The sequence below is a fragment of the Ictalurus furcatus genome, chromosome 17, assembly GCF_023375685.1.
Source record: "Ictalurus furcatus strain D&B chromosome 17, Billie_1.0, whole genome shotgun sequence".
In the NCBI taxonomy this organism is placed as follows: domain Eukaryota; kingdom Metazoa; phylum Chordata; class Actinopteri; order Siluriformes; family Ictaluridae; genus Ictalurus; species Ictalurus furcatus.
Genome location: NC_071271.1, coordinates 6,612,670 through 6,630,210, shown reverse-complemented (window position 1 = coordinate 6,630,210; position 17,541 = coordinate 6,612,670). Strand labels below are relative to the sequence as shown.

General features: G+C 37.7%; 1 protein-coding gene across 2 annotated transcripts in view; it reads left to right on the top strand.

Annotated features, from left to right (window-relative positions):
- Nucleotides 1-11,137: 11,137 nt before the first annotated feature.
- The window catches only part of caln1 (calneuron 1), a 53,807-nt gene continuing 47,403 nt past the window's right edge, over nucleotides 11,138-17,541 (top strand). Inside the window, exons 1-2 of one of the 2 annotated variants that reach the window (XM_053647172.1) lie at nucleotides 11,138-11,269; nucleotides 15,672-15,796. In XM_053647172.1, the coding sequence (XP_053503147.1) occupies nucleotides 15,679-15,796 (118 nt within the window). In that variant the 5' untranslated portion in view covers nucleotides 11,138-11,269; nucleotides 15,672-15,678. Of the gene's footprint in view, nucleotides 11,372-15,671; nucleotides 15,797-17,541 lie in introns of both variants that reach the window. The other variant, XM_053647171.1, reaches the window with a different exon arrangement.

Genomic DNA, 17,541 nt, shown 5'->3' with positions numbered 1-17,541 from the left:
TCTTATAGTTCACCCAAAAATGAAAGCTCTGTCATCATCTACTCACCCTCAGGTTGTTGGTGCTGACAGACGTTTCATTTTTGAGTTTACTCTGATAAAAGGAAATACTTAAAATCCAAACAAACCTGTTTTTTTTCTTTTTGTGTATGCTGGACGATCATCATCATCATCATCATCATCATCGGTCTGCATGGAGTTTAGAATTCACTGTGTAAATCTCATCATTTCAGCCATGATTTACATATAATGGCCTCATCTGTGCTGAGCCTGGCTGCTTCAATATCTGTTAGAATCGATATAATACATTTTCAACAAATACACTGACAGTCCCATTAGATATAAATATATCAACCTTTCAGTTCGAGCACGTACCTGAAAATGACATTTTTCATGAACTCCTTTGGACTACAGGCATTTTGGTGTTTCAGTTACACTTTACACATGAACTAACAATGAACAATACTCCGACAGCATTTATCGATGTTGTATCTGTTAACATTAGCTAAAGCACTTGAAAAAATATGCTTAATATTAGTTAAAAATTTCTTCAACATGAATAAATGCTATAAAATATGTTGCTCATTGTTTGTTGATGCATTAACTAACGTCTATGCATTAAATAATGTCAACAAATTTGTCAGTGTAAAGTGCTACAGAGAGGACACATGAGTGGGTTTGTTAAAAAGCCAGAATAAAGACATTAACAGTAAACTGTTTCAGCAGCTTTGACGCGATTAGTAATTAAAGGAGTGAAAAGCTCAAGTATGTTGAAAAGTTATCAGCAGTTTATTCTCTGCAATGGCCTAAGTCTAGTGATAACATCCCTAAAATGGCATACTGTACATTCACACTTTGAATCATAAACAACAGTCTGCCATTGCCATTAATCTGCACACATTGGCAAAGACTGATGTACTGCAAATCAGCCCCATTATGTTAATCATTATGTTAATCATTATGTTAATCTCTATGTAAACATATAGAAAGGCTGATGTACTGCAAATTGCCCTCTCTTGGGATTTATCTATTTTATACACACATTTTCACCATTTTATACATAACCATGAAATCTGGATCTGTTCTATTAGATTAAATCAAGCATTTGGCCACATGTAATAACTTATTTGGCAAAACTAAAAAAAAAAGTCCCATTTGTTAACATTAGTTAATGCATTAACCAACGTGAACTAACAAAGAGCAATATATTTTTACAGAGCTTATTCATCCTGGTTAATGTTACTTAATAAAACTACAATTGTTCATTCATATTAATTCATAATGCTCGGTCTAATGTTAACAGCTACAACGTTTGAAAAGGTATTGCTCATTGTTATTTCATGTTAACAAATAAAACCTTATTGCAATGTGTTGCCAACTATTTTTACTTTAAAAGCCGAATGTTAACATCAGTTAATACATTATGAACATCAACTAACATGAAAAATAGTCTATTTATTTATTAACAGCTGTATGCTAAACAAGATTTTTTTGCTGTAAGCTGACAAACCAAAACGTTTGTCAATTTGTCTTCATAGAAACCTTTTTATCAGTTCCATTCAATTAGCTACAGTCGTGTTTGTTTTTAAAAAGATTTAAATAAGTTAACCTAAATACCTTTATCTAACTAAACTTTAAAACCGAAATGTTGAACCCGAAACTCGATCCTGGCGTGAACACGCACCTTTATTGTCCATTCAGTAAGACCGTCATCCAATCAGTAGCCACCGGCTACGGAAATACATCATCGTTATGCAAGATTTGAAATTTGTCGTGTATGTACCATTTCAAGCTCAGTTAAATGTAAACTTAAAACTTACATTAGTCTTTCTGTTAAATATTTGTGTAATAACAAAAGTTACCAATGTTTGTACAGTATATACAGATATGGTATTCATCTTCCTAGCTTAAAAGCCACCATTGGAAAAAAATGTGTCGAGTTATAGTATATTACTTAATAGTACAATCAAATCCTCGTAAATTTCACTAAAGCATTTATTGTCCTTGAAGAAATATGCAATCAAAACAATGTTTGCTTAATACAGTTGCATTCATAAAAATAAGAGTGTGGAAAGTAAAAATACAAATACAAACAACCTTCGTTGCTCGTCAAAGTTTAGTGCAGCGTGGACACTCAAGAACACTCACTTTTTACAAGTTCCTTTATGAGCGTCTCAAAGTAAAATACTCGAAAGGTAAATGCGAATCGATGCTTACCCGAATTGTTTTATCTAAATGATCCCATATCTCTTGGTAAAAATCCATTGTTTTGTTTGCATCCAAACCGCACAAACATGGTGGACCCCTCCCACTACCACAGGTACAAGACCCCTCCCACTACCACACTACCACGGGTACAAGACCCCTCACACTACCCCACTACCACAGGTACAAGACCCCTCACACTACCACACTACCACGGGTACAAGACCCCTCACACTACCCCACTACCACAGGTACAAGACCCCTCACACTACCACACTACCACAGGTACAAGACCCCTCACACTACCCCACTACCACAGGTACAAGACCCCTCACACTACCACACTACCACAGGTACAAGTCCCCTACCACTACCACATTACCAAAGGTACAAGACCCCTCCCACTGATGTGCGAGTGAAGGTGAAATCACCTGAAAGTGCAACGAAGCACGTTTAAAATAAATAAAAGCATATAAAAGAATGACCTGCTGCATTATATCTAAATATATTTGCTACTGTTATAAATAGTGCATGTTCTGTCTTATACTGTACTATTATTATTTTTAAATGTATGTTTTACCGCAGATACTTAAATTTTTTTGGCAAATTCACGACATTAAATGTGCAGTTAACACATTATTAGATACTGTCAGGAAATTAAGTCAATTTTATATTAATTGTTATTTGCATATAATTATTGCTACATTAATGTGTAACCATCTGATTGAACCAAGCTGAGTCATTGCCAAAAGTGGCCCAGACTCTATAACCAGATCCGGGTTAGTTAAGGTGAACAAGAATCGTCCCGGTGCTTTACCGCCGTAACAAAAACACAGGTGCCAGAGCGAGCTGCGGGCCACACACGGCCCAGATAATACATGCCCATGCCGAGTCTGAGCTGCAGGCGCCGCAGGGCTGCTGAGCTCCGGCCGATTACTACATGCTATCTGGGTGTGAACCTTTATGTGGATGGGCTACAACAGAAAACGACCACATCGGGTTCCACTCCTGTCAGCAAAGGACAGGAATCTGACGCTATCATGGGCACAGTCTCATCAAAACTGGACAGGCGAAGATTAGGGGAAAAAATCACCAGGTCTTTTTCCAGTCTTCAACTGTACAGTTTGGGTGAGCCTGTGCCCATGATAGCCTCAGATTCTTGTTCTTGGCTGACCGGAGTGGAACCCAATGTGGTCTTCTGCTGTTGTAGTCCATCCACCTCAAGGTTTGATGTGTTGTGTGTTCTGCTCACCACACTTGCTTATTTGAGTTACTGTAGACGTCCTGTCAGCTCAGACCAGTCTTTCTTGTCATTCTACTCTGATCTCTCTCATCAACGAGGTGTTTTGGCTTGCAGTCCCATCACAAACAGGATGTTTTTTGTTTTTCGCATCATTCTGTGTAAACTCTAGTGTGTGAAATTCCCAGGTGTTCAGCAGTTTCTGAAATACTCAAACTATCTTTCACCAACAACCATGCCATGGTTAAAGTCACAGAGATCACACTTTTTCCCATTCTGATGTTTGATATGAACATTAACTGACACTCTTGACCTGTATCTGCATGATTTTATGCATTGTGCCAAATGCTGCCACATGATTGGCTGATTGGATAACTGTATAAATTAGCAGGTGTACAGGTGTTCCCATTAAAGTGGACGGTGAGTGTAGTTAGATGTTTGGTGTGGTTTGATCTACACTGCCTAATCCGTCAGCCTGAGTGTCACATGTACAGCCTTGTGTGCTTGGAGCACCAACATGTTTCCCTTCATCCACTCAGCAGGGCTTCTAAAGAACGCATATCAGGTTTAATTCCACAAAACACTTCAGTGCCCTCTGAAGCATCCCTTACATGCCCTGTAAACTGATCTCGAATATCAATAAGAATTAAGAACAGCTCAAGGATTCCTATTCTTTATTATTTCTATTAGGGATATAAACTCATGGGAATACTTCTTTCAATTTGAAAAACTGTTTTTGAAAAACTGTTTCAACTGTAGATTAAAAAAAAAAAGTGAAAATATTATCAGGACCAGTTATATTCAGTTTTTGCCTCCCTTCCAAATAAACATACAAAAATATAGTTTGTTATGTGTGAGACATGTATCTAACTTCCTGATCTACAAGCCTCCTCTACCCACTCAACAGGCAAACAGTACATTTACCAGAAAACTGTGGACACTTTTACTGTTTTGGAAGATACTCATTAAGTTCAGGCAAAACCCTCATATGGTGCAACAGTAATACTAATGCCAGGACCAGCAGCCCCTTCCAACCCAGCAGGCAGTCTCTCATTATCAGCTTGTAACTGTTACATACATTATTGTTCCATGTCAAACCACTAAGTGATACTGAGATACTATGTCTACGATAAACAAAGAAAAATCAAAATAAAAAATGGTCCCCTGCACAAAAAAAGAGAAAAAAATCAACTCACAGTCTTCACTCGCCACTATGGTTTTTTCGTCAATCGGATTCTTCTAACTCTTTAGACACTGGACATGGATGCTCAATCTACTGTATATATTGTGTTTACATGTATCTTGCCTCCACACAGTTCCTTAACTTAGAAAAATGCTGCTCTGAGAAAATAAGCCGTACCTGGCACATGCACATGATCCTAACAATTGCTTATCAACCTGGTCCGACATCTTTTCATTTCATAAGCATGTACTACATTGAATCCCCCACTATACAGTTTTCATTTGCAGTGAAACCTCAAAGATCAGATCAGATCAGATTAAGATGAATGGTCTTGATATTTCAATCCTTTAAAAACGGAGGTACAAATGGTAGATGGTGTAAAAACAAATACGAAGGGTTTTTTTTTTTTTGGAAATGAGATGAGAAAGTTTAATTTTTTTTATTATATATCAAAGAGTAATATAAAATGTTTCTCAGTTGAAACTTTATTCAAAAATGCATTATTTAAAACTGATTGGAAGTTCTAGCTGTGAGAAATTACATGAACTAAAATGCTGTATGTCTGCATATCCTGTTTGCTCTTTGCATAATATTGTAAAATTATAAGGCAACATATTTCATTCCAATGGTAATGTAAAATAAAATAAATAAAATAAAAACAGCGCTTGCTAGTGGACTTAGAATTTTTTAAACTAATAAGAACAAGATGAATAAGAACAACTTTTTGTTTTAAATAGTTTTTGCCTGTCTCATCACTCTACTATCCCAGAAGGTCAATAGCACTATTTTGGTTCTCCCCCCAGCCATCAGAACCCAAATTAGGCATCAGGCAGCTCTGCTTTTAAAGAATGCACTATATTGTTGGCACAGGTTGTAATTCTCAGGCAGAGAGTGTTGTAACTGGATAAATCAAGAGCCTGGGCATTGGCAGCATTTAATGGATGACACTGCACCTGCCAATCATCTGTGTTGCTTATCTTCCGTCTGGCAGATACCATAAAATATGTAATGCCTCTCCACTGCTGCTCTTCATCATTCCGCATCATCATGGATCATAATGCCCTCGTTTTCCCATGTGTCTGTTGCATGTTTCACCAGGTTCTCTTAATGTGACATACCGTGCTGCTTGGTGAGCTGTGTTGACTGGTGTGGTTGTTTTGGACTTTGATAATTGTTTTTAGGTTTTATGTGGTTTTTTTTTTTTCATTTCCTAGCATTGTTTGTTAAGTAGTGTACAAAAGAAATGGCACATTATTATAACAGCAATATTTCTGGTCCACATCTAATGTGCTTGGGTGCACTGGTTTGCCCTACTTCACTAACAAGAATGAATGAATCCTCCTTTTTCAGTAATTTATTTATTCATAGCACTCTAACAGTCATGAACTATATACGAATAGAATCAGAACAGAGTGCAAACACGAGGTCTCAGATTGACCAAATTCACTGTGTTCACAGGAATTTATTTTCACAAGACAGCACAGGAATATAAATAAATTGGTGAAAAATCGGTGGCTCTTTTATGATGTGGAAGGGATTTTGCTGGCATGGTTCATGTCCAGTTGTCCTCTTAGAGTGAAGCATCACTGCAAATGGATCACCTTTTTCCTATGATGAAAGATTTCTATCCTGACGGGAGTGGTCTCTTCCAAGATGACCCCACCCACGTCCAAGGGCAGGAGGGATGACGGAATAGTTTGATGAAGATGAAAATTATGTCCATCATTATGTTCTGATCTTCATGGTCACCAGATCTCAACCCTTGTGATGGTCTACTTATGCTTGGAGCTTGTCAGCTTGTCACTTGAAAATCACTCACTGTTGCTAAGAATGGTCCCCAGTGGATCGCCTAAGGATCACCATGGAATTACTGTGGATGGTACCAAAATAGAAACCATAAGCATGGTTGATGTTAGTCCTTGTATAGCGTTAGGACTGCAATTGCTAAGAACAGTTTGCACTTATTGGATTCTCCATCACTGGACAGTTTGATATTATAGACTTAAAATTAAAACTATAATAAAATTCAGAAATGACTCTGATGCTCATACTCAAATTCCTGTTAGCACAATCCGGTGTCACCCCAGATGAAGATGGGTTCCCTTATGAGTCTGGTTCCTCTCAAGGCTTCATCCTCATGTCGTCTCAGGGAGGTTTTCCTTGCCATCGCTGCCACTGGCTTGCTCATTAGGAATAAATGTATACGTTTTAATTTTAAAAATGCTATCCGAATTTCCGTAAAGCTGATTTGTGCCAACGTCCATTCTTAAAAGTGCTATAGAAATAAAATTGAATTGAATTGAACCGAACCCCACTGAGGACCTACAAGAGATTTTGGAATGATGTGTTAGACTGCACTCTCCACCATCATCATTCAAACACCAACTGAAGCAATATCTTTCGGAAGAATGATGTTCATCCCTCTAGTACATTTCCAGAGACTTGTGGAATCTATACCAATGTACATTGAGTCAGGCCCAATACCTTGCCAAGACATGTTATGGTGATTTTTCATTTGTCAACATACAACATATATACATATATAAAACAATAACGTCTAACACCAAGTCTACATTAAAGAGTCATCATGATTAGATGAATTCAATACAACAGCAAATAATAACTAGAAAGGATTTGCCCTAAAGCACTGTGTTAATTAATTTGGGCTCTCGTTTTGTGCTATTTGGTGTCCTTGTCATCATTAGTGAGCAGTTGTCAGAAGATTTTAGGGCTTAATTTCAAAGTCAGCTAATTCTGTTTATCTCTGTGATTGAGGATATTTGACGAAAAATTTGGGTACATGTGTCAGTGAGTGAGTGAGCACGTGAGTCAGCTGGTGGAAGCATTTAGAAGACATTGTGGCTGAGAAGTGAGGGGGATTCTCATTATCACATCGTATCATCACACTGCTGTTCTGTGTGCTTCTGTGTGTATTAGTGATTGAGCGAATTATTCTGTGCGTGTTTCTGTGCAACTGGCTGAAATGCTTATAATGTTCTCTCCGTGTTTTTGATTTGCTTGTACTAATCGGTGTAAGCCTCTCCATATAATCTTTTACATAATGCATTTATAATGTCAGGTAGTCCAACAGATTTTATTTTGATGATCTAATTAGGCTAAATAATTGAATAATCCATCTGAGCAACGTAGAAAAGAGACTGGTGATTTGTACTCCTTTATCATACAGTACGAACAGGGTTTTCTCAGGATGAATAAGCACTAAGAAGAGAAATTGTTCTTTGGAGGGTGATGCATGAGGCCACTGTACTTCTTATTGAGCGCTGATTAATGAATACATGCTGACCATTTGTGCAATACTAGAACTGTGCAGATTGCCTTCCTGGAATTAAGTTGGAATTAAGTGGGTTTATGGCAGAATGAAACTTGACAATTGTACAAGCTGCTTATGTGTACTTCTAGTGTAACTGATCATGATTATCACGTTATTGTTTTTGAAAAAACAAAATGTCCCAAATAAATGTAATTAGATATACTAATTCTGCATGTTCACTTGTTATGAATGCAAACTTTGCTTTGATCAGCTTTTTGAGACAAAAAAAAAGTGCTAAATCCTTTTCTAATAGTCAGTTTAAAGATAAACAAACAATTCCACAAGGCAGGAACACACCTTAGACGGGACGCTGGTCCATCACAGGGCATCACAAACTCACACACACATACACACTGATTCACTCACACACTGATTCATACTCACGGGCAATTTAGAGTAGCCAGTCTACCTACCTGAATGTTTTTACCACATGTGGTGGCATACAATTTAATATCTATTAGCCTATTATTTAGTAGACCTACACTAGGGGCACAGTATTTTACAACTTAATTGACATATGTTTGCTATTTAGTAGGCTATATATACAATATAAGATTGTATTATTTACACTATAAGGGCTTGTAGACACCTGACAATCATACTCGTATGTGGGCCTTCCTCAAACTGTAAGTTGGAAGCACACAATTGTATAGGATGTATAGCATTAATATTTCTCTTCACTAGAACTAAGGGGCCCAAACATGTTCCAGCATGAACCATGTGCACAAAGCAAGATCTGTGAATAAATGGTTTACCAAGGTTGGTGTGGAAGAACTCAAGTGGCCTGCACAAAGCCCTATAAAAAGGGCTATATATACACACATACATACATATATGTATAGAGTTCTGTAAGGCCTTTAAAAAAAATGTTGTGGATGTCTATGAATCTGGAAAGGATTTAAAAAGATCTCCAAATTATTTGAAATATATCATTCCACTGTAAGGGAAACAATCTATAAATGTCACAGATTTCAAATGACTGCCAATTTGTCCAGGCCTGGCTGTTCCAGCAAATTCAGCCCAAGTGCAGACCATCTGATGCAAAAAGAAGTCTCCAAGAACCCCAAAACTGTTTGTGTCAAAGTGCGTGATTTATACAATCATAAAGAGATTGCACAAATTTGACCTGCGTGGGAGGCATGCCAGGAAAAAGCCTTTGCAAGACTACCGTTTGCCAATGAGCATATAGGCAAAGACCAGGCCTTTTGGAAAATTGTGCTCTGGACAGACGAATTGAAGAGAGTTGTTTGGCCACAGTAACAGCAGACATGTTTGATGCTTTTCAGGAAAAGCACTTCATACCAACTGTGAAGCACGGTGGTTGAAATGTTATAGTTTAGGGTTGTTTCGCTGCCTCAGGGACTGGACAGCTTGCATTCATTGATTCAACCATGAATTCTGCATCATATCAAGGAGTGCTTGAAGATAATGTGAGGCCATCGGTCTGAAAGTTGAAGTTGACCTGAAAGTGGACATTTCAACAGGATAATGATCCTAAGCACACGAGCAAATCCACCAAGGAATGGATCAAAAAGAAGAAATGGAGGGTTATGGAATGGCCTAGTCAAAGCCCGGATTTAAATCCCATTGAAATATTGTGGGGGGATTTTAAAAGGGGAGTACATGCAAGAAAACCCTCCAAACAGAAATATTTCATTTTATGTGTAATGAATCTAGAATATATGAAAGTTCCACTTTTTTAATTAAATTATGGGAAAAAATTTAACTTTTCCACAATATTCAAATTTTTGAGATGAACCTGTATTCATTAAGGGCATTGCTCAATTGCCAATCAGGGACAGCTTGGTGCTGCTGGGATTTGAACTCACAACATTCTGACTACATGCCAGAATTCATCACCCAACACCAGCACCTGACCTCACTAACACTTTTGTGGCAGAATGGGCAAATCCCCACAACCATGCCCAAAATCTAGAAGAGTAATGGTTATTATAGCAGCAAAACGGGGACTATATCTGGAATCAGATGTTCAACAAGCATAAAGCTGTGATGGTCAGATTTGAACAAACTCTTGCCCATATGTGTAGTATTAGCCTGTGGTAGTGTATTATTTCAACACATTATTTGGAAGCATTAACCTGTGTAGCTACGATATTACACCCTTAAAAATAAGAGGTTCCACTTACAACCAAAAACATTTTTTCAGCCTGATGCCATACGAGAACCTTTTTAAGCTACACAAACAACATTTCACACTCGAGTTCTTTAGAAGAACCACCTATTTACTGGTGCTTTAAAGAACCCAGAAATGGATCTTCACAGCAATGCAACAAAGAACCATGTTATCACAAGTTCTCTAAAAAAAAAAAAACAATCTTAGTTAGTGCTCTAACGAACCAAAATAAGGTTCTTAAGAATGATGCCAGGAGAACCTTTTCCAGTCCCACAAAGAACTTTATAGGGTTCACGTCATCCTGTTACGAAATGAAACCTTGAAGAACCTATAATGAACCATAAAGAACTTCTTTAATCTGCAAAGAACCATATATCTCAACTCAAGAACCGTATACAATGAAAAATTATTTTTGACAAGAAGAAGGCTCTTTGCGGAACCTATGGTGCAGACGGGAACCACTGAAGAACCTTTATTTTTAAGAGTAAATAGAAAGTTTAAATAGTACACCACCACAGGATGTTAGATACTAGCTTATCCAGTGCAGTAGTATGTCCTGTTTGTACAGTAGGCGTACTTATAGAGACACAGTCTCCTATTTTAACACTCATGGTCCAGTAGCCAACTCATTTGATATGAATAGGATTCATTTGGTCCTCTCGTATGCCTGCTGTATACAGATAAACTATTATTGGACTGTGTAAGAGCCTGTGGTGGCGTAGTGATCAAGCACATCATATATAGTAGGCGAGTATCCGAGCCACGCACGGGTTAATGTTAGCTGTGAAGGTAATCGTGGGAAAGCAGCAGAACAGCTCGCGCATCAATAGAGAAACAATTAGAGCTGAACTCCTGAGCTGTCAGCGATGTTTATTGATCGGCTGTGTGCCAGTTTTCCCTTCACTGACTGTTAGTGATCACCTTTGCTGTGCGCAGTACTTTCCTCACACACCTTTGGATGCACACAGCCGCAAACTGTCACTTGAGGAGGGGAAACAATCCGCGCTCGCGCTCGAGCTGCGTTTCTGTGCTGGATGTGGAGATGATGGAGAGCCGCGCGTATTGACGGGAATCTGATGGTCGATTTTCCTCTGACTGGAACTAGGACGCGGTTTGGACACATGCCGTCCACAGCAGCGGATTAGCCATTAAACCCACAGACGAGTGGAAAGATTTCAGGTAGAACTGACATTTATTTCTTTCCCTTGCTCATTTGGATCGGATGTGGGAGCGGATTTGAATTGGCGCGTGACGTCCAAACACTGGATATTACTTTTAAAGGTGAGCGTGCGTTAAAAGAAGAAGAAAAAAAAAAGTTTCACATTAAAATATGGGCAATAAAAGGTTTTTTTTATTTTTTATTTTTAATGGCTACATTTCATGCACGGTGTTCAGTGACGCCTCTCTGGCAAATTAGTTCATTGCTTTTGCACCTGTTGTGTGATTGAGATCAGAACCTTAACACTTTCACTTATTCACTTCTGATCTATTCAGATCATACTGCATGTTCTGCAAAACCATTTGATTCTCTTCATTCCAAAGAGAAACAATGGAAAAAAAAGAACTATAGAAATGTTTCCCAACAACAACAACAACAATAATAATAACAACAACAACAGCATCCATTAATTCACTGACCTGGATAAGACTTTTCTGGTGGATGGATGCAACTGAAGTTTGGTGTTTATCCCTGGTCTAAGGAAAATAATAAACAAATAAATAAGTAAATAAATAAATGAAGCACTGATTAAGAAAACACACATGCAACATCACTGCATTGATTTCACAACTCCAGTAAATACAGCTCACAAATCAAACTGCTCATGATTCAGCCTCTTATAAATTCCTGCAATCTAGAGTAAATACAAAAAAAAAAAATAATAATTTTTTTTTAAAAATCACTAAACACATTCTTGTTTAACCTTCTGTAGCAATGTTTTCAGCGAATAACACTAGAATCGGTGTAATCTGTTTACAGATTCTGTATGTTGTCTGTCATCTCCAGAAGGCTCAGTTTAATGTGCAAAACAGTCAGAAAATCATCACATACGGGTGACAACGTGTCTTGAGCCTCACTGGTGATTACAGTTGATGCTGATTCCCTTGGTAGCTCTCTGGTAAGTGCAGCTGTCTGTAATGGTTATAGTGACTGTGTGCTGCGTAAGTGCTTAAAGGGAGCGCCTTCGCTCACAAATCACTGTGGAGCAGCCCGTCTTGAGGCATTGCTTCACATGCACTCCGAACCACAGAGGATGATCTGCTACTCTAATCATCGAGCTCCTCTAATGAACTTTCAGCTAGTGCATTTTCATTTCACGCGCCGTGGACACGAACGAGTGACTACCTGCTGAAATATCACCCTGGGATTTAACACTTGCTCCATGGTCCTTTGGGAGAGGAGCAGATACAGGAGGCGGTCGGGCTGAGCTGCCTGGTGCCTGCTTCTTTTCTATCCAATGGAAGGTACAGATCCGGAGCGGGGGACAGAGGAACAGACGGAGAGAAATTGGACCAGTGGTGAGGAGGACGGGACACTGCGGTACCCTGGGGAGTGCCATCAGAATGGGTAAGATGAAGCAGGATGCCAGGGATGAGCTCAAGAGATGCGTTCACTACAGAGGCATTGTTTAGAGGTGGCAGCAGATTACCTGACTTAATTTACAACTTTTCTCATTTTGTTTGAATATTTTTGTGCTGTTGATGTTGTATAATTCACTGATTTTGTTTCTTCTCTATAGTGCATATTTCATTTCTTGTTTTTATTTTATGTGGTTGCTTCTTACTGGGAATAGTATCTCGGCTGTTTGTTTGAAATAACATATCTTTATGAGTTGTTTTTTTTTTATTTTATTTTTTACCTTTTTTAACATTTACCTGTTTTTTTTTTTTTTAAATAATATTTTGTTTAGCCTGCACAAGTGCACTCACATCTGTTCCCATAGTGAATAAGTTGTTGTGTCTTGTGAATGCTTTCTTCTTGTCATTTATTATCTTTAATAATAATAATAAAAAAGTGCTGCATATTAGATATTTATAATATATAATAATAATATATAATATTTATATTATTTATAAGTCCGGTGGAAAAAAAGGTCAGCACTGTTACCTATTAAAGTTTTGTCCCTAGCTGGACAAAGTGCTTGTAATCAATCTCTCTCTCTCTCTCTCTCTCTCTCTCTCTCTCTCTCTCTCTCAAACACATTGGCTCCATTGCTTTTTCTTTCTTTTGCTGCCAGTTACTACTTTTTCTCCTAGTCGCCATATGTTTCAACAGTGCTATGTTTTATTTGAATGTGGAAGGTGTTCTTAGTGACCTTTTGTGCTTTGCAAAAAAAGAAGAAAAAAAAGTGATTTGAAAGGCTTTGCTCTTTAGCGGAACAGCAGATGGATTAGTCATCGTCTTCTCAGCTTCAAGGTGTTCTCAAGACACCGCATGGGGGCTCTGCTTCAGTCTCCTCAGTGTTTGGACACACTGTATTAAAATACATAAAGAAATGGTCATACAGTCCCAATCTACATCACACTGCATATTAAGACTAGTATATATCCCTGGGATATATACTAGGAGTCTAGTATTCTCCGTTTTCTTTTTTCTCAGTAGAATTCTCAGTAGAATTTGGTTTATCCCAAATGATAACATTAGTGACAAGATTTGCAATTTGAGCACATTAAATGTTTTTTTTTTTTTTAAATAATGCAATGAGACTGAATGTTTTGGAGTTGTTTGTGCTCTAAACTCCTCTATTATTCCTCAATTATAATCTACATCCAAATACAATTTGATTGTAATCCCCTGGACAACTGGAGACATCTAGATCATTAGCTTAATTAAATGTGTCAAACTGTACTGCTCAGCTGGGCTCTTATAATTCCAGTACCATGATTTATTCTCGCCTCCAGATCTGTTTCGATGAGATGTACACAGTGTGTTGGAGTTTACGACCAGTGCAATGAACATTAAAAAAAAAAAAAGAAAGTCTTGGATGCTTTCAATGTAAAGGTTCTTTCATGTGGAAAATAAAGACAGAGTTTATGATTTAGAGGCCTGAGGCCTCAGTAGCTGCCAAAAAAACACTGTTCCAGCCGGCCAAGCACCAGGCACCAGAATTTATAGCAAAGAATAAGGTAAAAGCTAGCATATAGCTAGCTATTAGTGAGTGTGGCTTGAAGTATTGTTATTGAAGACCTTCTGTTATGCTGCCACTGTGTAACCTGCCAATTACAGCCAGTCAGTGGTGATTAATTGAATTGGGTATAAATGATTATAAATGCACACTCTTATATAAAGTTAAAGTAAATTTCAGATCATTAATGAAAGGCATATGGAGTACAAGCAGCTGGAAAATAAGCAGTCATATCTAAATGTCCATATTATTTCATTATTAATAATAGGAGTCTTATTGAGATCAATATCCAAACCCAGATGATGAGAATTGAGAAGTGGAATGAAAAGCTGTTTTTCTCACCTCTGAGAAAAAAAAAGAAAAAAAACCCATCACACCCAGCTGATTTAATTTCACTCGCTGATTTACAATCACCCATTTCATTACGGTTCACTTGGCTTGCTGTTGGGTTCATGACTGCTGGTCCCCCAGCAGCATCCATCTTTTACAGTCAGCAGCCAGCAATCAGCCAAACGACCTTCAGTGGGCTGCAGTTTAATTCTGGACTGCTTGTATTGGCTGTGTTTTTCTCCTCTCTTTTACACCTGACTGTGTCCCAGGGCCCATGCTGTGTATTCACACAGTGTATGGGCTCTGATCCTAAAGCGCAGTGTCTCTGCTGACCTGGTGGAATTTCCATGCTGGGTCTCTTGGACATCCACGAAAAAGATCACTATGCCTTATGCATGAACACTTCAGGGGAACTTGCTGAAAAAGTGAGAAAATGAATACAGGCTAAAATAAAATTATGATGAAATGTTGCTGCTCGTGGAGGTTTTTCAGCTCATTTGAAGTAAAGACTTTTTTTGTACACATTGTGAAATTATGATTAATAATGTTTACTTTTATCCAATATATACTGGGGTTCTACAAGTTTCCGAGGATCTTTGGAGACACTGCTGACTATGATCTATCTACAACCCCGTTTCCCAATAAAAGTTGGGACGCTGTGTAAAATGTAAATGAATGTAAATAAAAGCAGAACGCGGTGATTTGCGAATCTCATAAACCTGTATGTTATTCACAATAGAAAATAGAAAACATATCAGATGTTTAAACTGAAGAAAAAAGGGAAAAAAAATAAGGTCGTTTTGAATTTGATGGCCGCAACAGGTCTCAAAAAAGTTGGGACGGGGCAACAAAATGCTGGAAAAGTAAGTGTTGTGATTGTAAAGGAATAAAAATGACCGTAGAAGTATAATAGAACACTAGGCAAAAGGAGTTTTCTGTTTTCTCTGTAGTCAGAGCAACGCATTGAGGAGGCTAATAAACACTGGATGTGGCATTTTGGAATGAATGAATGAAGGAATAAAGGAATTATGGCACATTTGTAAAGCTTAATTATTTCCAAATTCTACTGTGGGATCACTGCAGGCATAATTACTAACTTTCAGTGTGGTGTTTTCTGTTGTGTTTAGGGAGAAGATGCCCTTCCATCATGTGACGGCAGGGCTGCTGTATAAAGGCAACTATCTGAGCCGCTCTCTGTCTGAGCGCAGCGATAGCGACCAGCTGGCCAGCATCTCTGCAGAGGAACTGGATGGTGAGTGAGAGTCATCACACACACACACACACACACACACACACACACACACACACGCACACAACACGAAATGGTATTACTTAATGAAGGAAAGTTCATTGATTTGTTCTGTACACCTACGGGTTTTTATGGTAGAATAATAATCTATGTGAAAAGCTTTTGGCATTTGTTTATGATCCACTGAGCAAATGATTTCATACATATTATTCTCTGTCACATATATTTTCCAGAGAATTACTTTTGTCAGCTCAGAAAGGCAATGAATTGCGCCCTGCAAGTTTGAATGATTAATGCACGTATAGACCACTATGTCTCCTGTGTCTCAGAGGCTGGTATAATCTGGGAGGAACTCTGGGGTGCTGAGCTTCACCAACTTTATTTTGCATGAACAGCAGTGTTCTTGTACTACTCTATATGGCCAAAAGTATATGGACACTTGAGTACTGAACTCCCCATTCCAAAACCATAGGCATTGGTCTGCTGCTATAATAACGTCCACTCTTCTGAGAAGTCTTCCACTCGATTTTGGAGCGTGGCTGGTGAAGGCCATCATATCAAATCATCTCACCCTTTTCACACCAGCCCATCCCATACAATTGTGTGCTTCCATCTTCATAGCAACAGTTTGGGGAAGAACTGCATATGGGTGTGATGCTCAGGTGGCCACAAACGTTTTGTAATATGCTGTATTATCTGATGGATTCTATATCAAATGGTAAAACATATTCCTTCAATCAAGCTGTATATTAAATCAAAATGTGTTGCCAGGAACGAATCAGAAGATTAAAATGCCACTTATTGCCATTCCATATTATCAATGTGGACATCAAGTCCAATGACGTTTCCACCTTTGAAAAGCACTGCAGCACCTAGCAAGTGAAAAGGTCTTGAATATAATGTAATTGACCTAATATTATATATTTATGAATGAAGATTAAAATATGTATGAATCTAATTCGAAAGATTTGTTTCAAATTGAAATCTAATTGATTTATTTCTAGGGCTGTCTGAACTTGTCTTGTTTTATTGATAGATAATTTAGCTTCTTTCTAAAAAAAATAAAAATTAATAAATAAATGCTTGAAATAAGAAAATCGCCTGCCAATAGAACAGGATCATTTCAACCTGAAGCTTTCAATAGAATCAGGTGTGGCTTCTGCTTGGTTGGAATGAAAACCTGCACCCACACCGGCCCTTTCCGGATACGATTGGACACCCCTGACATATACACACATACATATATGTATGTATGTATATATATATATATATATATATATATATATATATATATATATATATATATATATATATAAAATCAAGATATTTTCACTTGCTAAAATATCATTTTATGCAGTTAAGTAGAGCTCCTCTACCTCATAAATATTATTTTTTTAACCCCACACACTTACAAAAAAATCATGAAATGAAAAATTTATAAATGTACTCCAAGAAGAAACATTCAGAGATTTTTATACCTCGTGTATTCAGAAAGGGAATTTCAAAGGATTTATGAAGTGCTTCATACAGTACATTGCTGTATTGTTCTTGTTGTTATCGTCTGTGTTAAGATGAAACATCCCATATTTGCATGTTTTTTTATTTTATTTCTAATGCCACAAATGTGATGAATTACAGAAGTGGAACTGATTTATAAACATTACATGAACTCATAATCATAATAGGTGTATCAGCTATTCATTTACACTGGTATGAATCTATCAGTGTCCACCTGAGCTTCTGTTATT